The sequence below is a fragment of the Cyrtonyx montezumae genome, unplaced genomic scaffold, assembly GCF_038088225.1.
Source record: "Cyrtonyx montezumae isolate F1298 unplaced genomic scaffold, pur_monq_1.0 scaffold_3, whole genome shotgun sequence".
In the NCBI taxonomy this organism is placed as follows: domain Eukaryota; kingdom Metazoa; phylum Chordata; class Aves; order Galliformes; family Odontophoridae; genus Cyrtonyx; species Cyrtonyx montezumae.
In genome coordinates, this window is record NW_027072034.1 from 52,425,393 (window position 1) to 52,448,742 (window position 23,350).

At 41.6% G+C, this 23,350-nt stretch overlaps 1 protein-coding gene across 1 annotated transcript in view; it reads right to left on the minus strand.

Moving 5' to 3' along the window:
* Positions 1-10,620, minus strand: part of SRPX (sushi repeat containing protein X-linked) — a 36,687-nt gene extending 26,067 nt beyond the window's left edge. The window contains exon 1 of the mRNA XM_065740847.1: positions 10,551-10,620. Within this exon, the coding sequence (XP_065596919.1) occupies positions 10,551-10,620 (70 nt within the window). The remainder of the gene's footprint in view (positions 1-10,550) is intronic.
* Positions 10,621-23,350: the final 12,730 nt, after the last annotated feature.

Consider the following 23,350-nt stretch of genomic DNA (forward strand, 5'->3'; position numbering starts at 1 on the left):
CCACGTTCTAGAAAATGTGCTATTTAATCCATGGCACTTGCAAACAAAAGAAAGCATTAAGAGTGCTTGGTATTAATACTGCAGGACCCCTTGGAAGGACAAGAGACTTCTAAGGACTCCAGGATTTCTCATTCTTTGCTACTGCTTAGCAAAGGTAGCACAAAAGCCAAAACACAGGCATTGCACTAGGGAGAAGAAATGAAGAAATTATTCAGGGCCATGTATGGCAGTGAGCAGCTCAAAAACTGAGCAAAATAGATGGACAAATAGATGGAACTTGAAAAGAAAAACAAACAAGGAAAACTCACCAGGTACAGAGGAATAGCAAACTCATCAATGGAAACAAAAAGAAATAACTGCTGTCAAAACTCAGGAGGTAGGAATTTAATTTATCTCCCTGAAGACTCATATTAAAAATTGCTTCACAGCAAACAGTATTTAACATGGTGTTCACAGCCAAAAGCACAGAAGTTGTATAAACCAACTGATGGGAACTGGCTTGCTCATTTTGTTTAAATTAATGAATGTTAATTACATCCTAAGGGAGACTCAGAAGAGTTTGCTACAGCCAGAATATATAATGCAGACTTTAAAGGAGCATGTGAGATGCTCCTTTAAACATTAATTCATTTTTCATTAATAATCCTTTCACTGGGAGTTCCCAATTGAAAGGATATTCTCCATGTTCTCACTCAAATCACTAATGAGAAGACAAACAAGTTTCTTTCTGAAAGTGCTTGCCATGGCCATTCGTGAAGATACCTCGGTATCACTGATGCACATCACAGAAGTCACACCAATGAAGTATTGATGACTTTGGATACAGCAGACTTTGATCAGTTGGTGATTCTTTAAAGTTATATCTGCTGGAATTACATAACTTATGAGAAACGTTAGCTTTATATTAAAAATATAGAGAGAGATTTACTGCCAAAGTCAATGCTTAGAAAACCTGTGTCTTTAAATGCCCTGTGTTACATAAATAAAAATCAGCCAACATAAAGTAAATGTCCTCAATCTCTGGAAGCCTAATTGCTGGTTTAAGGCAAAAGGGAAACCTGGAAATACCAATACAATCAAACAAATTCATTACCTCAGTGCACCAGGTCAAGTTTCCAAAATGTACACCCTAAGAGCAAACTTTGTATGGGGAAATGTGTACAAAGCCAATCCATATGTTTTTCAATAGGTATGCACTTGAAAACAAAATGAAAATTATTTTTTCCCACTCCTTGCAGTAGATGCTATGGACTTGTCATCCTCTTTCATAACCATGTCCCACCTTTAGCAGCAACCTGGAGTCCTTTTGTTAAAGGGAAGCTGACATCTACTAATAATGAGCACAGTCTGGCAGGAATGACCAATTCCAGCAAGCAAGTAGGCAAACAGCTTCAAATTACTCAGTTCACTTAATTAGGATACAGTCCTTTAATAGCTACTTCTACCAATCTCAGCTGTCAACAGATACAGTTCAGTACAGAAAAACGACTCAAGCTCCATAAACATACTGAAGACAGTAACTAGAAGCCCTTAGAAAGAAGCAGCCAAAGAGCAAGAGAGACATTTTTATCTGACAGATTTACAGCTTTGTTTGAATGCTAGTCATATCACTCATTTCTTCTCTGGACATAAAAATATTTCACTATTTCATTAAAAAGGGGCATACACCAAAGATCAGACCTTCTGCCTCATAAAGACAGAATAGGACCCCATCATATTTCACACTTAGAGAAACATCAACATCTGAAAAACTGTTGTGAGATTTCAGGGCCTGTTAAAGATGGACAGTCTACTTGTTTCTCACTCAGACTTGACAAAAGGAAGCATGTAACACATGAGACAAAGGAGTCCATACAAAAAGCACTATGCTATTAAGAATTCTCAGAGAAAAAAAATACAATGAAATCATCATCTAAATCATTACTAAGAATGAATACACCCTAAAAGAGATGGAACTTAACCCAAAATCCAGCTGGAGGTCAAACACTGAAGACATATCCCATTCCCTGTAACACTCGCACCAGCCTACAACCCTGCCAGGTCCCCTTGCTCCATCTGGGAGCTGACTTGCCCTACAGCCCCTGAGTCACAGCAGGCCCCACTCACCATCCTGGCTCTGCTCAGTGCCAGGGACAGGAGGTGCAGCCACAGGGGTAGGCCCTGCCTTGCTGCCAGCTTCTTGCACAAGTCCCGGCAGAAGGTGAGGAGTCACATATCCTGCACTCTTGCTCCTCTGCCCCTTGGCACTAGAGGCTCTCTGGCATCTTCCTCTCACAAAGCAACCAGTTCCATAGCATATGCCAACATCTGTCAGTGTGAAACTGGGTGAGTGCCTCAAGCATGATGTGACAGAAAAGCATTCTGTTTTACCAAATCTCTAACCCAGCTGGCTTCCCAGAAAAGAAGATACATTGGGAAAATGAAGATATATTAGGAGCTGGTTTCATCCATCCCTAGAGAACTCGTTTTCCAGCAAGAACTGTTAGTAAAAGCAATCCATCAAGCAGCTCCCCTATGTAATACATGCTCCAGACTGCAATAGTCTTCAGGAGATGGCTACAGGGCCGAAGTATGCATATGGCAGATGGCTGAGAACTACAGGTCTGGAGGAGATGCAATCCTGTACAAACTTGCAAACTGCAGTATGGTGGAGCCTGCCAAGTCTTCCTCCTGCCCTGTTCATACACAAGACATTGCTGCAATCACCAACAAATTCTCAGGCAGTTAACTGCTGCAAACTCAGTGCACTGATGGAAAGGACAAAAAGGCACTGTGATACACCAATAGCACTGCTATCATTTATGCAGGTATTAACCTCTCTTATTAGAGAACCACTCATAATTTCATGAAATTGTTTGTACATTTCCTTAAACTCAAAGTCCATGCATGCTCACAGTTACAGTTATCTCTGGTTTCTCACAGACACAGACGTAGTTATAGTAAGTGTCAAGTACCAGAGGGAAACTCAAAGCATGATTCCTGATAAAGGAATTTCTGAACAAGGAAACACATCCAGATGTTGTTACTGAAGCAGCAATGAGGCAGATGGAAAGACAAGTCAGGAGAGAGCATGGGTTTACCCCAAACAGCAACTGTGCACAGGTTGTACTGCTGCTTAAGTCTTGAAGAGCTGCAGAAGCTTCCTGTGGCAGCTCTCTAACTAAACACACTCACCCATTTTGACTTAATATGATGCGCAGCACACATAACAGCAATCATAGTACTTCCTCCTCCTATTAATGTTTTCAGCCACAACTTTCCAAGTGTGCTCTCCTGCCAGATAAACCATCCCCAAAGGGGATGCAGACAGAGGTTAACCAGCTCCCTTAAAAAGATGAAAATCAGTGATACAAAGCTGAAGTAAATTACCAGCCAGATGCCTTCACAGAAAACACCTTCAATTACTCATCTTTCTTTCTTCCTACATTAATAAAGAACATATCTCCCTTTCAACATGTGTCTCCCTTCTGTGCCTCTCACATCCACTCCTTTCCTAGAAAAAGTAAATTACACGGAAGACCTTTTTGTTATTTGTTCTATTATTTATCATTATTTTGCATTTAATCATTTTGCTGCCAATGCATCTGGGTAGCTCACAGCAGTGAATGTCTGCAAGCCAACATGCTTTTAATCTTCAGGAATAGCTGGATAGTCATGTTAACTCCAGCCTGTTTTACTTAGGAGTGACACATTATAACTAGAAAGCCACAATGGACAAACTCCGGACAGGAAGATGCAAATTAAGTCATTATTTTAAGTGCGCTGCCCCAAAATTGAAAACTTTAAAGAGAACTGTAATTGGCAGAGGCTTGGAACTGTGTAGCTACTGGAAACAACACCTCACCCTATCCAGCCAGTCACTGTCAGGAAGTCTGACAGAAGACCTCAGTGGGACACCAGTAAGGCCCACAGACCCTACCAGGTTACAACTTTCCTGGGACAGCCACAGAGGAGACAGACTTTGCACAGTGACTCCCTTTGCCAGCCCACACTGGTTAAGTGTAGGCTTTGGGTAAGCCATGCAGCACGACAAGGCGCTGCTGGAGGAGCCTGAATACATGACTACTTCCAAACTGATGCTATTCTTAGTGTACAGATGCATGGCAGGCCTAAATCTGGTACCTTTAAAAGCACTGATGTTTCCTGAAAAGAAGAAGGGGGCAAAAATGGGAAGAAAGAAAATCAGCTGTCTTTAATTCCATCTGAAATTGAAAGAAAGCCTGTCTATTCAAAGCTCTGTGACAGTTGAGATGTAACAACTGAAAAAAGGCTTTCTTTCTGTAACAGCAACATAGTAATTTCAGAAGCTTCAGAACAAAGTTTCACTATAACACCAGCTTCCAAATCATCCAAATTACAGGTATGAAATATTCTCACGCATGTATATTTTTATCCACTGCATTGCTGCAAAAGATAGCAGTAGCATAAAATGTACTGTCATACATTCTTTTCCAAAGCTGCAGAAGTTTTCTCTCTGCTTCCACAAGGGACACAGCTGCGCGTCACAATCTGAGCACTGCACAAATCAAAGACACACGTGCATGTATGTAAGTATTTATTCTTAAGTTCCAAACAAATCAGGACAATCAAGAATTACTATGATATGCACCTTGCATGTTTTGGATGTGGCTTTTCATTCCTTGAAAAAAAGCTCAAAATGACCTGCTGACACCTCACAAAAGCAACCCAGAACACCCATCATTTCACATATTCTCACTGATTTATTTTTTGGCCCTAAGGATCAAGCAAAATTTGGTATCTCAAAACAGCTTCTAGCATAAATCCCACTTATGTCATCTGTCCTCAGACACAAACACATTTTTATCCAATAAGCAGAACATGAAGTTGTACAAGTAGTATCTGCTCAAATGGCAAAAATCTTTGCCAAAAATGCCTGGCTTTCCCCAGCTGCCATCACACAAGCTGGCAGAGGCTGGGCCATCTGATACAGGTGGGAGTGCCTCCATCTCTAGGGATGTGCTGCAGAAGGCCAGCTGAATGGCACAACACCATTCATCAGTGAGAGCAATAATGGACGTCCCACCCCCACTGCTTATTTTGTGCCAAAAATTACTGTGGGGTGGAAGAGAGTAGCTCCCAGCTCAGCAGCCCCACTGTAGGATGCACTAGAGGTCACTTTGGGCATGCTGGTACCAGGCTCTTTATCTGCTCTCATGCTAAATGTATTCTTCCACCTCCACAGAACTTAGGAAGAAGATGTAATTTTAGACATTTCTCTCAGGAAAAAACCTGCAGCTGCCAAGAAAGACTAGTTACAGAATAATGTGAGGTGGGGGAAGGATTTCTAATCATCCTTATTTTGCACTTGATAGAACTTTACTTTCCATATAACTGTCGCTTTCACGTTTCCGTGTATTGGGTATGTAGCAAAGACATTATTTACTTCCTCAAACACAACACTATTTGGTCAGAAAAATTAACAGAACACATCAGTAAAGCTGAGCTCCCTGTATTCACTAATTTGAGTTAGTTTACTTCCACAGGTGTGTCCAAAGAAATACAAAACCCCTTCTCTCTTCATTTAAAGATACATATAAGCACAAGGTTGTATGGCAGAGCTCTTACACAGCTATTCTGAGTTACAGGAAACGTCAGAATAATTAAAACCTGTAGTTGGGAGCTACTCTCAAGATATTGCAGCATAAATCTTCAGTCTGAGCAGTTTTAATAGCGTTCTTTTAAATATAATTAATAGCTAGAAGCAGTGGCAAAGAACTCACAGCCAGCCTGCAGTATTCTGCATGCTGACCTTTTAATTTACTGCTCTAAAAAAGAATTGAGTGCCTTGTGAAACGGACAGTGTACTGTAAGTACTTCACATACACCTTGAGGCATCAGTCAAACAAACAAAAAACAACAACAACAAAAAATAGCCATTTCAGAAGCAGAAAACTTAGCAAAATATTCTGAGGAAAACTTAATTTGTTACCCCCATCAGCAAAAAGCATTTGCACTTTCATAAGCTTCACAGAAGAAGCATGAAATGCATAGACTGTCAATACTGAATTACAGTATACATTAGAACTTCATGAACTATGAGATTATTCCTCACCTATAAGCCTGAAATCAAACAATCCCTGCTATCAGCAGCATTATTTTGTTCACCACAGTATAAGAAGGGCATGAAACTATGAGGTAACACCCAAAGGAGAGCTACAGAGATGCAAAGGGCCTGGTGGGAAAGATATGAGGAGCAGCTGAGGCCCCTGGGTGTGCTGAGCACAGAGCAGAGGAGCTGAGGGGAGGCCTGCTGGCGGCTGCAGCTCTCCCAGGGAGCGGAGGGGCAGCGCTGAGCTCTGCTCTGTGTGACAGCGACAGGGCCCGAGGGAACGGCATGGAGCTGTGTCAGGGGAGGGGCGGCTGGGGGTTAGGGACAGTGCTGCACCACAGCGCGGTGGGCATGGCACAGGATGCACAGGGCAGGGGGCATGGAAACCTGTGCCAGAGTTCTGTGAGTGTCTGGACAACACTCTCAGACATAGGGTTTGATTTTGGGTGGTCCTTGTGGCTTATCCTTCTAGCTGAGGATGTTCTCTGAGCCTACGATTACTGGTAAACTTTCTGGACAAAAGACAAGTAGTGTGATCAGGGTGGAGGTAGGCAGGGATGGGAGTGCAAGTGATGGGGTCTTTTCCAGTTATGTAACTCCAGTTACATCAGTAGGCTGTGGAGACATCCTTTGGAAATAATCCCTCCCAATGAAAATGTTTGCAAGACCCTTGTACTGCCCAATTTCTTGTACGGCAGCACAGGACAGGTGTTCACACTGTAGGACTACCTAAAAATGTAAGCACATTTATGATCTGTGAGACAATCAAGTTAGGAATTACCAATTATTTCAGTGACCCCTCCTATCTAGAGCAACTGAATTGCAAGAATTTCAGCACGGAGTCAAAAATAAAATAAAACAACAGGAAAACAAGATGTATCAGTTATACCTTTACAGCACATCCCTGTAAATGGTGCCCTTCATACACTTCCTTGAACTTTGGTCAATTATAGATATTTTATCAGCAGTACACCAAGGCCCATGCCCATCTCCAAACTCCACCCTTACTGTATATCAATACCTACACAGTAGATGTTTTACATTGGCACTCACAATTGCTTCACAGTGGTGCACATTTCTACTATTTTCATTTACAGAGAAGGAAAGTGAGGAAGAGCAAAGCAAACCATGCAACTGGCCCAAGATTATACATGAAATACACAAGGAATCTGAATTTCCAATCCAATGGTTCATTGAACAGAATGCCAATATAGTAGCACCTCCATCAGCCACAAATGAGACTCAGTTGCTTCCCAGTCTGTTCACATTTGTATAGTGGAGGGGGAAAGTAAGCATATTTCATTAATGCTACTCTTTATATGTATACGTATTGTTTTTAGCTTTCAGAAAGTTGAGGAGACTACAGACAATACAGAAAGCACAAGGCTTTGACACCACTTAGTGGTGTGAGTTTTCAGTGGGAGTTACTACAGCTCACTTCACAGGAGAAAATGCAAATGCAGCATTAAGGGAAGACAACATTCTTGATGGGTATTAACAAGACAAGTGTTGCATCTGAGAACATCATTTCTCCTGGGCTTCTCTGCTGCTGGAGTCTTGCTTATTAAAGCACATGCAGTCATCCAGCTATCTAGAACTTATTTAAGAGGAGCCAACTGGTTCAATAGGACAACACCTTGGATCAAGCTGTGCTGTAGGACATACGTATGTGCTTGCATTCACAAGATTTTCATTTTGTCTTTTACTTGGCCTGCAAGCAACCTGAGGGCAGGCAGTACCTTTCTGTTCTGTTTTCAGACTGCCTATGGGACACCAGGTCAGCCTTCTCCACACACTCAGCATCAGCGCACTTGGATTCAGGGGATCAGCTCACGCAGAAGGGGATTTTACACGTGGCAAAGTAGTCACCTAGGGTTAAGGGGCAGACAGCAAGCTGCATTAAAAAAACACCAAGAAAAACCTCAGCTGACACAAGGGGCCCCACCCTTGGCAATACAGGACACCAGCTGTTTTAGGGGCTTTGAGATGGCTCCCCGCCCACTCTTCTGTCTGCTCTAACAGAGAGAAGCCCTGAAGAGGAATCAAGGCATTAATTGCAACGCCAGGTTTATTACAGCCTGCATGTATAGTCACTTTTCTTCTATCTCTCATCTAGTTGCAGCATAAGTTCAAATGGGCAATGAATGCCCCCCTCTCAGAGGCTGCAGCACTGGGACATCTCACTCACTGATGGACCCTCGCCCCACAAAGACACAGCTATTCTTCCAACATCCGGGCTTTCATCTGCTTGGTTTTAACACAAATACATATGCATAAAAGTGTATCATGTGTATATATTGTTCTTCATTTACTTACACTTCATACAGGTTTTGAGAACAGCTCTGTAAAATCAAAAATTCTTTAGGGGACCTTAATGGCATCTTTTGAGATTCATAATCCCATCACCCAACAATATCCTATTCTAACGTACAGCTGCTTTTTTAATGCAGCATAACCACTCCCCGTTCATTTTGTCATATATTAGCTTTTCCTTACAACTGTCTACTAAACATGTAAAAACACAGGTACAGCAATCTTACACCACACAGTGCCGACGGATGTCACTTCCACATACCCTATACAAGTGACATCCCTACATTCAACTGTAGGTCACTACCAGGTCACTGGTGCTTTGCCTGAGCTACACGTAACAAGGATCTGAACAGTTTTTTTTCCACAGCTCAGAAAATCAGAAAAATATAGAGATGGGAAGGGGCTCTAGGGGAAGGGAAGAGGAACTTGAGGAGGAAGAGTCAATAAAGAATCTCTTTAGTCCCAAGATAATTAAAAATAAGATTTGTACTCTCTTCATGATAGCTTTTGGGTTACAGTCCACAAAAGCTCTGCACTAAAAGTTTTAGTTGTATCAAACTATGAATTCAAGAGCTGATTAAACTATTTCTGGCATTTCAACAACAATCCATTACTGAGAATAAGCATTTTGTGGGGCTCTAGAACAGGCTATGTCTACAAGAAAGCATTTACATCCTAGTAACAGATCATAAAGTACATGCATGTATAATCTGTATTCAAGGCAGCCACACACATGCATCCTATTGAAACTATTTTATGAAGCTATTTGAGTTTCCTTATGGACTTCCTGTTACCTGATGTGCACAGTTACAACCAGTAACATTGAAGAAAAAACCCCACCTACTTACAGCATCACTAGATTTCACAGTGAGAATAAAGATTTTAATAAAGACCACATTTTCTCTATTAAAAACAAACCCAAAGAAATATCACAAAAGAAAGGGAGCGTGAAACCTTAACTCAGCACTAGGGTTCATAAATACAGCTGTTGATAGCTTAAACTGTTTGGAGCCTTTGACACTAAGCACAAGAGGGAAATTGGACTTGCAAATGACTGAAAGCTGAAACAAGCAGGCTATTGTGAGGACAGCTTGAAGATGATATGCAAGAAGTAGGGATTTTTTTGCCTGGAGAAGTTCCATTTGGCCTTTCAAAAAGAAAGAGAACAGGATATTAGCATCCTCTGCAAACTAATTGAAGACTAACATTGACATGAACTGCAAAGACGCTCAGTCATCGTCCTAAGAAAATAAAGGGAGTTTGGCAGCCCAGCAGTCCTCTGAGAAATGCCAGGACAAAAACTTCTGTTGCCTTTGTTGATTTAGCAGCTGATGCATCCAATGCCTTGATGTTTTGTAAAAGAAAAAAAAAAACCAAAACCCACAAACGTGTGCTCCATCATCTTTCACGCTGGAAAGCAGCTAGCTGAAACAAGCCAAAAACAAACAAAAAAACAAAACCTAACGTGGACTCAAACACCATCACTGTGCCACCTCATGCCTCTGCAACTATCACAGCAGCAAGGACGGCTCAGGCTGCAAAGCACAGCACCACACTGAGCAGCAGGGAACCGACACCTTCCCCACCTGGCTGTTTTCTCTGCAGAGTCTCTGCCCTAACACACCTGCAATTGGATCCACACCCCTGGCAGGCTCTGTTCTGACCACCGCTTTCTGCTGACCACACCTGTTGAACGACGACCACACGCTGTCTCTTTACACCAGCTCCACCTGCGCGGTCTGCCAGGGCAGCTCTTTCTAACTCGACGAGACACAGCTGCTCTAGAAGAGGCATTTTCTTCTGCCATGAAAGCGGGCCTACCTTACAGCTCACGTCCAGTTATGCTAAAACCCACTCAAAGAAGCAGAAGTTAAACAACGTAAAGTTGTACTCTCAGCACCAGGAGCACATGAACCTGGCCCCATTTGCTCTCCCAGCTGTCACGCGGAGACGAGCCTCCTGCACGCCCAACCCCGCCAAAACCCGACGAAACGCTCCGACGTGCCCCGCAGCCTCGGCTGGGCACCCGCTCATCCCGTTCCGCGGCGGGCGAGACCCGCTCGGCACAAAGCGCTGTGGCCCGGCCGGCCCTACGGGGTCAGCGCTCGCCGAGGGCTCCGCCGCCCGGGACCCCGCTCCCCCGAGCTGCCCGCAGCCCCTTCCCTACCCTCGTACTCCAGGCTGGGGCAGACGGCCAGGGCGAGCAGCACGGCCAGGCGCAGGCAGCGGCTCGCCATGCTGCGCGGCGGCGGCGGCCCTTCCCGGCTGAGGGCTGCGCGGCAAAGGGGCAGGAGGAGGAGGAGTGGGACGGAGACATCCTCCGTGCGGGATCCCGGGCTCCGCAGGAGGCTCCTCCTCCTCCTCCCGCCGCCGCCGTCGGGGCGCGGAGACCGCTCCGCCCCGATCTCTCCCGCCCCACGGGACCAGGGGAGCTGTGGGGTTGGGGCTGCTGTGCTCGCAAATCGTTGAGCCAGATCCTCGAATCGTGAGGTTAAGAAGAAAAAGGTTGGGAGTTCTGGTGCTTGCCGTTAACTTTTTGAGCTGCTGGGGCGTTCGGGGTCACGTTGTCACGCTTCCTTCCATAGCCACAAAGGCTAGAGGGTTTTTTTTCGCCTTCCAGATGAAAGCAGATTCCCTCAGGAGCCTTAGCCTACAGAAGCGAGGGCTGTAGGCAAAGCATCAAATGTTTCCAACACTTTTGATTAAAGTTTGAGTTCTGTCAGCCCTGCAGCTTTACTACAGCTAGATACAGGCTTTTTTTTTATTATTTTTTTCCCCCCATTTTTCCATCTTGAAGAGGGAGTGTATGTAATGCCCTGAGGTTGCTGATGGTGCGGTAAAGCTCTGGCCTAGCTAGAGCGCTGCTGGGAATGGCACAGTAGGACAGGACAAGAGGAGTCACAGAATCGTAGACTCCCAGAAGAGTTTGGGTTGAAAAGGACCTCAAAGCCCACCCACCCCAACCCCTGCCATGGGCAGGGCTGCCCCCCACCAGCTCAGGCTGCACAGGGCCCCATCCAACCTGGCCTTGAGGGCTTCCAGGGCTGGAGCACCACAGCTTCTCTGGGCAGCTGTGCCAGCACATCACTAACGTCTGAGGTAAGAATTTGCCCATAACCTCTTAAGTTAAATCTCCCCTATATCTTAAACAGTTCCCCCTCATCCTACCCCTATCAAACTGTGTAAAAAGTCAGTCTCTATCTTGTTTATAGTTTCTCCTCAAGAACTAGGGGTCTCTCCAGGGCCTTTGCCTCTCCAAGCTGAGCCCAGGGAGGTTCCTGAGGTCCCACCGTGTTTGCAGTGAAGCACAGGCAGTAAGTAATGGAACAATTCTTTAAAGATAGAAGACACTGTTTTTCAGTGGAAAGACCATCATCACAAGGGGAAATGGTAGTCTGGAGGCTGAGTAGGAAGAGATGCTGCTTTTGCCTACTTTTGAAGTGAAGACAAAAGCAGTCTAAGGAATGGACACTCACTATTAATTACTGTAAGAGCCTGGGTGGGTGCTGCATTTGGGAGTTCCCTCACAGATGTTTTCTTCTAATCAAAGGGAAGCACTTCTCTCCGCCCCAACCCACCACACTTGGCATTGTGCTGAGCCCTGCCCCATGACTACAGCCACGTGGGTACAGTGTGGGCACTGGGACCTCAGCACCAGCTCTTCTTCCACAGGACCCTGCACTGCCAGCTGCAGCAGGCTGGTCTTTGATATTCAGGTTTTAAATGTTATCACTATATTAAAACCAACAAAATAAATGGAAGGAGCAAAAATGATGGTAGTTTATTAGCATAAGGAAAAAAGAGATATCCATGCGAGGTGCAATTAAAAAGACCAACATTACCCTGAAAGTGGAAGAGTAAGGAAAAATGATTGCTTTAGGCTACTATCATTGGCACGGATATAAAAGAAAAGATTAAAACAAAAGGTTAGAAGTCTGTAACAGTGATAATCTCTGCGAGTTATTTATGCAGCAAGGCTTTGGGAGCAATTCAGCATGAGAAGATGCAGTTCTGCAGTTTGGAGGTGTGCATTCATTCAGATGTGGTTTGGCTCTAGAGTTGCCTGTGCAATGTAGCACTCATTCTGTGCCATAGTTGGGATGGCAGTTATGTAAAGACTCAAAAGATTGGGCCTTGAAAAACAAGTTCAGTGCATTTTTAAAAACTTTCTATTTGTAACAAATCAGATTTTTGTGAAGAATTTTTTTAAGGGAGATTTTTATAGGAGAAAATATTTGGTACTGGGAATGTGTTAAAGAAATGTCATGTTTATTGAGTTTGAAAGTATAGTCTCGGTCAATTTTTCCTCCCAGTTCAGCTTTCAGTCATACAAAAAATTCCAAATATTTAAGCTTGTGGTTATGTGGAGTTCCAGGTACTACTGGTGTTGCACAAGAAGTAACCACCATGTCATTCATTGAGGATTAACAGCTTTTGGCCATTTAGAGGCAAATGAAATGCACTCCTCAATTAAATAAGACTCCTTAAAAATAACATTAGGCGACAGTACAGCATGAAGGTGTGTGAGAATGTTTTAGTTTAATATATAGTAAGTCCCAAAAAGTGCAGTTAAAGATTTACAGATGTATTCTTTATATGCCTAATGAGTTAATTTAAGCATGTAAGTTCTCTTTCATGCTTTTTGAAAAAGAAGTCCATAGGTATGATTTTCCTAGTCTGTACCAGAATAGCTGTGACTTAACTACAGTCCCAGTGATAATACCAAAGCAGCATTTCATTGAGGGGGAAATGCAGTGACGTACAGTTTTTAATAAAGTTTAACAATCTGATTAAAGTTCTTCACCAAATAGTAAAGAATGATAAGAAAAAGAAACAGGAAAAAAAACTAAACAACAACCAAACAAATCCAAACCAACAACCCAGCTGCATGTAATTAAGCTTTGGAAGCCCCACTAGGACTCTGTTAGTCATGATAAGAAGATGACAAAAGGAAAGCCCAGTCCAGGTTGGGTGCGCTCCAGTGCTGGGAGGTTTCTGTGACTCTGACATAGGGTCCAACAGGAGGAAACAGAAAAGGAAGGAAAGGTTGGGATTCACCTGTGGTGATAACGGGAAGGAAGAAAAGCTCTGGAGTAGGCACTGCTGTGTTGAGGTAATGGAAGCACTGAGAGGATAAAAGGCTCCAAGAATGAGGCAGATGGATGCGTGTCGCTTACAGCTCAATCTTGGGAATGAAATATGAAATTTCTCAATCTTAACATAATGCTGCTGTCAACAAATACCTGTCAAACTGCACTGCCAGCACATGTGTTTTAGTTCAGCGGAGCAAATGCTTCACTCAGTGTTGTTTTCAAAACAACTCCACTGAAGATAGCATGTCTGTTGAAGAGGCTGCTTATTTTGCTTTTCCTACTAGAAAGCTGTGGGTTTTTTTCTAAGATACAGACAGAAAACTAGTCCAACCATCCACCCACTACTAGTACTGTCCATTAAACCATGTCCCTAAGCGCTGTGTTCCCCATGTAAGTGACAAGACCCACGTCACTTTGGGTCTTGTCAGTTACTGGTGGCCTCATCCTCTCCCATCCTGCAGTGGCACAAGGAAAGTGGCTAGACTGACATTCCCTCATTTTCTCCACTAACAAAATCTTCACCGTGGAAAATTTCAACACGAAGTCTGCATCACTTGCATATACATAGCATACATACCCAGCAGTTCCTTGGGAATACCAGTTGCGTGTTCTTCTTCCATTCATATGACTCACAGTTTCTTAGGCAGTAACAAAACAGAAATGGTGTGGAGGGGAAAGAATACTGCATAATACTTTTAAGAATATTACGTGGTGCATCAGTAGATGCATGGTTTGATGTGTAATAGATACATAAAGCTCTGTATGTTTTATTTTGTTAAAGCTGTTAATATCTCTTAAATTCTAGCTGGTAAGATCTCAGCTTTTGATGAGTTTCATTGGAAACAGCTGTGTCTAAACTGTTTCAACACCAAATGAGAACAAAAATGTAAGACTTCTCTGTAGGCAAATAGAAGAACGGTAATTTAGCCAGATTTAGATTTTGCAATGTTTTTGTTGAGTCATTACTATCTGAAAAAGGCCAGCAATTATATTTTGTAATTAAAATGCAATTCCAGCACTGTCTTAGAAGCAAATAGGTTGAAATTTGATTGACATCTCATCAGATAAGAAATTGAGCAAAGCAGACCTACTATCATAGCCTTAATTTTCCCCATTCTCACCACAATTAGTGATCTCATCACACTTAACTAGGATGCTATTTATGTTCCTGAAGGAATATAGATGTAACCGGGTGTGAAAGTGTAACCCTTGTGAGCAGCAGCAAGTAGGCTAAATTACATAGCTCTTAAAACACTCTTAGGAAAGTTACAGATTGTTATATTTTAAAGAGAAAACTGTAAAGTTCGTCACTTTCTTATACAACCTTGGGGTACTTGTCAATTTGCTCCATACTACCTTTTAATACCGAATTCAAATAGATTTCCTTTCTACTGCTAATTCACATAATTTAGATGTCTTGAAACTTCTCTGTGTCATTAAGCAGCTATGTGGCAAGGTGGGTGTCGTAAGTCTAAGCAATATTCCTTCATCTGGAGGTCTCGGATGTAGAATAGTGGCAGTAGTATGAGGATGGTAGTGTAACCCAGCTGTTGTAAGAACCACCCCTTTCCCCATCAGCAGGGCACCTGGACAGTGGTTTTAATGGAGACTGAGTACAGAACAGGCTTTGGGTGTAAGCAAGCATCTCTGGTATACATAAGGAAATGTCAAAATGGTAGAAGTTAAAAGGTACTTTTGATGGACCAGTTAATGTTGTACTCATAGGTACATTTCAAGTGAGCTCCTGCTAATTTTATCAATAGTCACATAAGATTAGCTTGTGTGCATGTGATTGTCAGGACTTACATTGGTTTATTAAGATATTAATTCATTTCAACAACTCTGATGTCAATAGCACAACTTAAAATGTTCCTTAGGGACCAAAGTTGGATACAGCTTGCCTATTATATAACTATTTCCTGGAAGAAAAAGTTGCACAGAGTCCATTTGATGTATTATTAGTGTCTTTGTGTGTATAAAATACTGCTTGACCAGCATGCTCTCTCCTTTTTGATTTCAGTCATCAGAAACCTGCTTAGGAACAGTAGAGATAGAAATAAATCCTGTGTTTCTGGAAATTGCTAAACAAACGTACATATATATGTTAAATGGTATTTTCAGACAATATATATCATATATATCATATATCTTCAATCGTTTAGGAACAAACACATGCGTATGCGTCTACATGCAGCTTTCTCTTCTCCAGGGAGACATGAGAGCAGCCTGTCAGTATCTAAAGGGGGCTGTAAGAAAGGAGGGGACAGACTCTTCAGCAGGGTCTGTTGTGATAGGACATGGGGAAATGGTTTCAAACTAAAAGAGGAGAGATTTAGACTGGATATAAGGGAAAGGATTTCTACAATAAAGTGAGGCTCTGGCGTAGGTTGCCCGGAGAGGTGGTGGATGCACCATCCCTGGAGGCACTCAGGGTCAGGCTGGATGGGGCTCTGAGCAACCTGATGGAGCTGTAGGTGTCCCTGTTCACTGCAGGGCAGTTGGACTAGGAGGCCTTTAAGGGTCTCTTTCTACTCAAACGATTCCATAATTCTGTGATTTATTTATTTAACAGTTCTGGAAATAAAGATTTTGAGTAATAAACCTTTTCAGTTGTCATGTCCTTTTTAGTCAGTCATTCATTCCTTTAGTGGTGAAATCTCAGACTGGATTTGTATTTCATCTCTCAAAGGGAACAGAAGCAATGGTTCTACCATCAGCTCAGGGGTTTTCTGTGAGAATCAATCTCTAGATTCTTAGCTGCAGAGATACACAAGCTAATAATTATAATAAAATAATGTTAATTTCAAGAGATAGCTTCCCCTATGAAGTCTTCTAAGTACTATCAAGCATGAGTTGTACTATGGCAGCACTGATCCTGCCCTGTGGGAATCTTTTTAACATATTAGGAACTAAAGATCACATGAGAGATGCAATACATTGCCAAAACATGAGCTAAATCTTACTGAGAGGCAGATGCATACGGCAGCTTGTTTCGGATGCATGTCATAATTCAGATTTTATCTTTGGAGTTCACATAAGAGAAAGTTTCATGAAAAGACTTGTGAAAAAAATGACTCTCAGAAAAATCCCATACTGAAAGAATCAGTTACTCACAAAATGCCATACCTAAAGCATGGTACACTCCAACTTAATCACATATTTTTTTCTGAATGTGTGAACAAACCATCCAAAAAGATGTCACTTTCTCAGCAGTGATCAGTTGCTTATTAGATTCTGCTCCTTCCCACTAATTAAAAAAAAAAAAAAAAGACATTTAACAACAACTTTTAATACAGCTGAGCTTAATTTAGGAGTTTCTTAAGCTTTTACACTCTTAGCCAAACCTTACAAACAGTTGTGTGACAGTTTCATAGAATCACTGAGGTTAGGAAAGACCACTAGGATCATCTAGTTCACGGGCGTCCAAACATTTTGTTGCCTGCGCTGCACTGAGCACAGAGGAATTGTCTCAAGCTGCATAGACACTGGTCACCCCAAAAGTAATACCTCCTGTTTATCTTCTACAACAGCAAGCACAGTAACTGTTTGATAGAGCAAATTCTGTGCTACAAAACACTTTTTCAGCACAGTCACAGCCATTAGCTCTACATTTTCAACAGCGATGAACAAGAGCCTGTATGCCAAGCTCATTAGAATCTGCACCCACTGTTGCTGTTGCCATTGCTGAAATGTTAGTCTTACTATACTCTCATAGAACCATCAAGGTTGGAAAAGACCTTTAAGGTCATCCAGTCAACTATCCACCAACCACTAGTATTTTCCATACTTCCCACTAAACCATTTCCTTCAGTACAACATCTAAATGCTTCTCAGACGTCTCCAGGGTCAGTGACACCACCATCCTCTTCTCCAGAATGAACAATCCCAGTTCCCTCAACAGCTCCCCATAAGGCCTGTGCTCCAGATGCCTCACCAGTTTCATTGCCTGTCTCTGGACACGCTCCAGGGCCTCAACTTATTTCTCACAGTGAGCAGCCCGAAACTGAACATAGCACTCGAAGTGCAGCCTCAACTGTGCTGAGTACAGGGGGATGATCACCTCCATGTACTGCTGACTACACTAGTTCTGATACTACCCAGGATGCCATTGGCCTTCTTAGCCACCTGGGCACACTGCTGGCTGATGTGCAGCCAAGCATCGACCAATAGCCCCAGTTTTCTCTACATAGTCTTCCAGCCACTCTGCCCCAAGCTTGTAGTGTTGTCTAGGGTTGTGGCCGAAATGCAGACCCCAGCACTTGGTCTTATTGAACCTCCTCCCATTGGCCTCAGCCCAGCTATCCAGCATGTCCAGGTCCCTCTGTAGGGCCTTCCTTCCCCCAGGAAGACCAACTCTTCCAGCCAACTTGGTGGCATCTGCCAACTTACTGAGGGTGCCTCATCCAGGTCATCAATAAAGACACTGAACAGGACAGGTGCCAATACCAGCCCCTGGGAAAACATTGCTCATGACTTGAGGCCAGCTGGATTTAACTCCATTCACCACCACTCTCTGGGCCTAGCCCTTCAGCCAGTTCCTTACCCAGCAAAGAGTGCACCTGTCCAAGCCACGGGCTGCCAGCTTCTCCAGGAGAATACTGTGGGAGATAGTGCCAAAGGCTTTGCTGAAGTCTAGGTAGATCGCATCAACAGCCTTTCCCTCGTGCACCAGGAGAGTTACTCAATCATAGAAAGAGATGAGATTGGTTAGGCATGACCTGCATTTTGTGAACCCATGTTGGCTGGGCCTGATCCACTGGTTGTCCTGCACCTGTCACGTGATCACATTCAAGAAGATCTGCACCATGACCCTCCCTGACACTGAAGTCAGGCTGGCAGGCTTGTAGTTCCCTGGATCCTCCTTCTAATCCTTCTTGGATGGGTGTTACATGTCTAAGTCTCCAGTTGCCTGGGTCCTCTCCGGTTGGCCAGCATTACACATGTATGTTAGATGTACAAAGGCTTTTTGAGATCAAACACTTGAATTCATATAAACGTATATACAAACTCTGTAAAACTCATGGAAAAAAAGCCAACAAACCACTACTACATGTAAGTGTTAAGGTACCAGAAGACCTTAAAGCAAAAAAAAAGAAAAAAAAATAGAATTCAGGAGAGATAAAGCTCTCAGAGAATTCTGAATCAGAAAAATTGATAGAGTGAGTATATTTAACTGCATTTTGGGGGCCAGAGTAAGGAAAACTTCTGGCTTTAGACTGAGATGATGCAGTCATACCTTCAAAGAACACAACCTCCACCTAGTGGTAGTTTTGCTGATGAATTTTTAGAAAACCAGGAATTCTGAAGCACAATCTCAGTTGTACCACAGGGCTCTCTAATCAAGGAATAAATATTTAAATTATCTTTGGGAAAGTAACATGGACTATAGAAAAATACACTACAAGTGTTTCTACAACTTTGCTACAGCTCAGTTGACAAATGCCTTTCAATAATAAAAATGTTTTTATCACAACTGGACGTTAAAGATTTAAATTAATACACATATACACGTAGCTTGTTTAGTTTACTCTTTCTTTATGACCAAGGAAGACATGTAAAAAATACATTTGAATAGATTAATCTGCTCCTGCTTTTTCTGAGGCAAACTGGATCATGTGCTGTGGACCAGGTAAATGTGCAAGTTCCTTAAAACAGCTTTGGTGTACATCAGTTTAGATCCCATTGCATACACTTTGGTAGCGTCAGATGTGTTAATAATTACCACTCTAAATTACCATTTTCCCACTAAAATAGTTCACATTTAAAAGAAGACATTGTCCTTATAGTAATAATTTGTGATTGAATTTCTCTCCCTAAAAAAAAAATAACTAAAGCTCATTTAAATTTATTATTTATTAATTCTTGATATTTTTTTCCTACAGTTAGTTTGTGCTTATTCACAAAAGCAAAGTATGCTTGAGTAAGGGGCAAGTAGATACTGGATCAGATTCATCATAGGAAGGGTTATATTTCCTATTGATCTAAATAATGTTTAGAAATCTAGTTCTTTGTAGAGGGAGTCCTGGTAACTGGATTAGTGGGGATGTAACTTTTAAAAACGTTCTGCTTATCCATATCATACAGTGGGTGTGCAGTGACTATACAGCTGGAATCCGAATTACAATAAGGACACCCACTTATTATTTCGCCTGATTCTGTGAGGAGAGAGTCCTGTCACCTTACACTGATTTCAGCAGGAGTGAAGGCATTCAGCAACTGCAAGAGCTGAGAGGATTGTGCAGTTCCAGGTTGGGCAGGATACTGACTTACACACTTGTGTTACTATTTGAGGTGTAGCTTCTAACTTCTGCCATGTTGGAAATCAGGCACGTACTAAATCAATTCCTCCATGAAAGTCTCCATGTTTAACACCTGAAGCATTTATTGCTATTCTTCTAAATGAAAAGAGAAAAAAGAGTAAGTAATTGAGCATCCTCTTTAAAATGTGAACTTCAACATTCTTACCCAGTTTGGTAATCTTACATCAAATTTAGTTTTGCAAGAGCATCATACTGTATACACCAAAACAGAATAAAGTTATTTAGTTAAAAACAAACAAAAACCCCATGAAATATCTGTATCCAACTTCACATAAAAAAATATATTCTGTTTTACAACGCTTAACAGTTAAGGCCACAGAACCCCAGCAAGATTCTGATAAACATATCAATTGCAACTATTAAACTTGCCAATAAATACCAAGAAAATGGTATACATGTTTAAAAATCACAACAATCAAATGCATAAACAAAAAACAAACCATCAACAGCTCCAGTAACTTGTAACTGTTTTCAAGTATAAATTGCACCATGTGCTTTAAGACTGGCACATTCTTAGATTTTGTAACAGTGCTAGAGTAATACACAAGTAGAAGATTTTATCCTTCTATCCTGGTTAGTTACGGTTTCCAATGTATGATTCTGGTTTTCATCTTTGCTGTCTTCACCAGCTGTATCTTCCCTTTCTTTTTCTTGTTCACTCTGGAGTGGCTTTCCAGATGCCTCTTCCTTTCTGTTACACACATTCTTCTGGCCTGTCAGCGGTTTTCGTTTAAACAGGGAAAACTGGAATAAATAAATAAATAAAGCCCACATAAATAACATGCCCCAAACAGTTAGCTGTGGAAATGAAGGATCAAAAAAACAAAACAACCACAAACTGTTAAGGAAATCCCAGGGAGGCCACAAATGTCAGGTAGAGCAAGAAAAGGCAAAAGCTCATTTGATTTTTAATGAAAGTGGGGCCTCATGATCCTTCTTTTTGGGTTTTAAGAACACGTACGCAGTCTTAAAATCAGGGCATGCTGGAAACAGATACAAGGTCTAGCTGGCCTGCTGTTTTCAGAGGGAAATAGGATGGAAATGTTATTTAGTGTCTCATAAGAATCAACTCTTGAGCTGTCACCTCATAAAAACCCCATGTGATGACCAACCTGTCTTCTATGGGCAAACTATACAGAGTTGGGTGATAATGGGCTTTATCTCATTTCTACTGACAGAGGTATTAAGATCTGTTTTAGTAGGGCGTAATTCTTCTAGTCATGCTAACCCTTACCAATACATACTACTCATTCACTGTTCAGGAGTACTCACTAGGCTAGCTAAAAGTAACATGAAAATGTGCAGACTGGCTTATATACTTGTCTTTAGATGAAACCAGACTAAGCTAACCATCAGCTGCATACACAAAACAATGACTTCTAATAAACAAATACCTAAGTGCTTGAAACTTATTAAACAGTCTTTTTTGATCAGAGAATTTCTGATATGAAAAGGTCAATCATCGCATAGTTTATTCCTTTAGAGCAAGAGAAATAACTCAGAAAAGCAAAAAAGTTTTTTGAAACATCAGAAGTATAGAGATATTGCTTACTTTTAAGCTAATCATATTAATATCTTAATTTTATTCACTTGCTATTTCTTTCATCACAAAGTTTACCACTGTGTATGCCTTAGAGGACTCTTTATTACAAAGCAAAACTGCCTCTTCAACTTTTTATAGTTTCACTAAAGCAGTTGTTTTCACTGCAACAGCACAATACCTAGAATAGCTACTCACATTCTGTGTTTTTCATGAAGTATATTCCAGTTTTTTGACTTTTCCATCCATATGCCCTATCATGAAATGTAACTTACTTCCAACCTAATGTTATTTCTCCCTCACATAAGCTGAGGTAAAACCAGAAGATAACACAAACATATAGATGACAAAGAATGCCTGAGATTTAGGTGATTACTTTTAACAGTCTTGTTATCTTGAGTCCATAATTATGAGGAAATATAAATATAAAGAAGCAAACTCCAAGCACTTCCTTTGCAGCTGCCAGCCCATAAATGAGATTAGAGATGGGTGAAGCCAGGGTCCACCCCTTCTGGTCACATAAGTGAAGTGAGGTGAATTGCTTCTACCTGTGCTCTCAGGGCTAGCTGTGCCCCTTCCCCATGTGCTCAATGGTTCAGGCTGTGACCTAACAGATACCATACAATATTCAAGCTTCCAAATTCTCTCATTTTGATCCATGGTCAGTGCATAATAACCAGCTCTTCCACAATAAGCAATGCATACAGTGACATCACAAAATGAAAACAAATTTTGAACAGAAATAACAGGTTGCTCAGCAGTTTAACTGCAGTTCAGGTAAATTTGATTACCTGCTTCTGCTCAGTAGCTGCCCCAATGCCCTCCTGTTCACTGCTGAGATTAAAAGGAGAAATCGGACTACATACCTTTTTTCTCCCAACTACCCCTTCAGCTACTTGGTCCTCAGCGTTCTCTGAAGAATCATTCACAGTATGATTGTCAGTGCTTTCTTTCTCTACGATGACATAAACCTTTATATTAACTTCCTTCTGATTTTCAGAAATGAAGAGCAGAAACAAGTGTTATTCAAATGATTTTTGAAGTGGAAGTCACTAAACACTGCAGATCTTAACCGGTCAGGATCTTCAACACAATACGATGCCCAGCTTCTCTACGTTTCTCTTTATAGTAGCCTTGTATTATTCCCCAAGTGCTTGATTTCCAGGAAAAGAACACACACGGCAGTAATGTGATGTAAAATATTTTGACCTGGACACTCAGAGTTTCCTCTTGTGGACAGAAGACAATGGTTCGTAAACAGATTTTTAAAGTATCATATATTTTGGAAATGCTGACTTCTAAAGCAAGAGTTATTGTTCAACATTAATCTTTATTCCATAGAATTTCCTGGTGAAGGGAAAGCTTTCCATATGAATTGATGTTTCCATGTTTAAATTTTCCTATACTCTCTGCATGAGTGATATAAAAGAACTCAATATCAAAACCTCCAGATCGCTGGATGATGGAAAAATGTTTAAGCATCCATTCCACACAAGCTATTGCAATTATAATAATGAAGATAAATGGCTTAATTATTAAAGCAAGTGGTCTTTTTTATACCATGCTTGTTTTTTTTTTTTCTTTTGAAAGAGCAATCATAGATTATCCTACAACTTCTGAAATAAAGGAAGCATTTTTGACTTGTCTTGCAAATATGGCAGCCCAGTTCACACTCCCAGATTTTCTAAAGGAGTATCTGTCATCAACATACTCAAACTGTCTTCAAGACTTCAAGCAACATCTAGACTCACATCTTCAGCATCTTTGAACAGCGTTGAGTAATTACCACATTTCACAGAAAATAGTCTGTTGTGAACATAGTGGGGAAACTTCAGTTGACAGGGAAGGAAATAACTGACAAGTTTCCCCACCGAAGTGAAGACACATGGCACCTAAAGAAGTTGCTTGAGGAATAATCCAATTGATATCACTTTGTCACCTTAAAACTAGAAATGCTCTTTTTAAGGAAGATAATCATGCTAAGGGAAAGTCTTTTTTTTTCTGGGCATCCTCC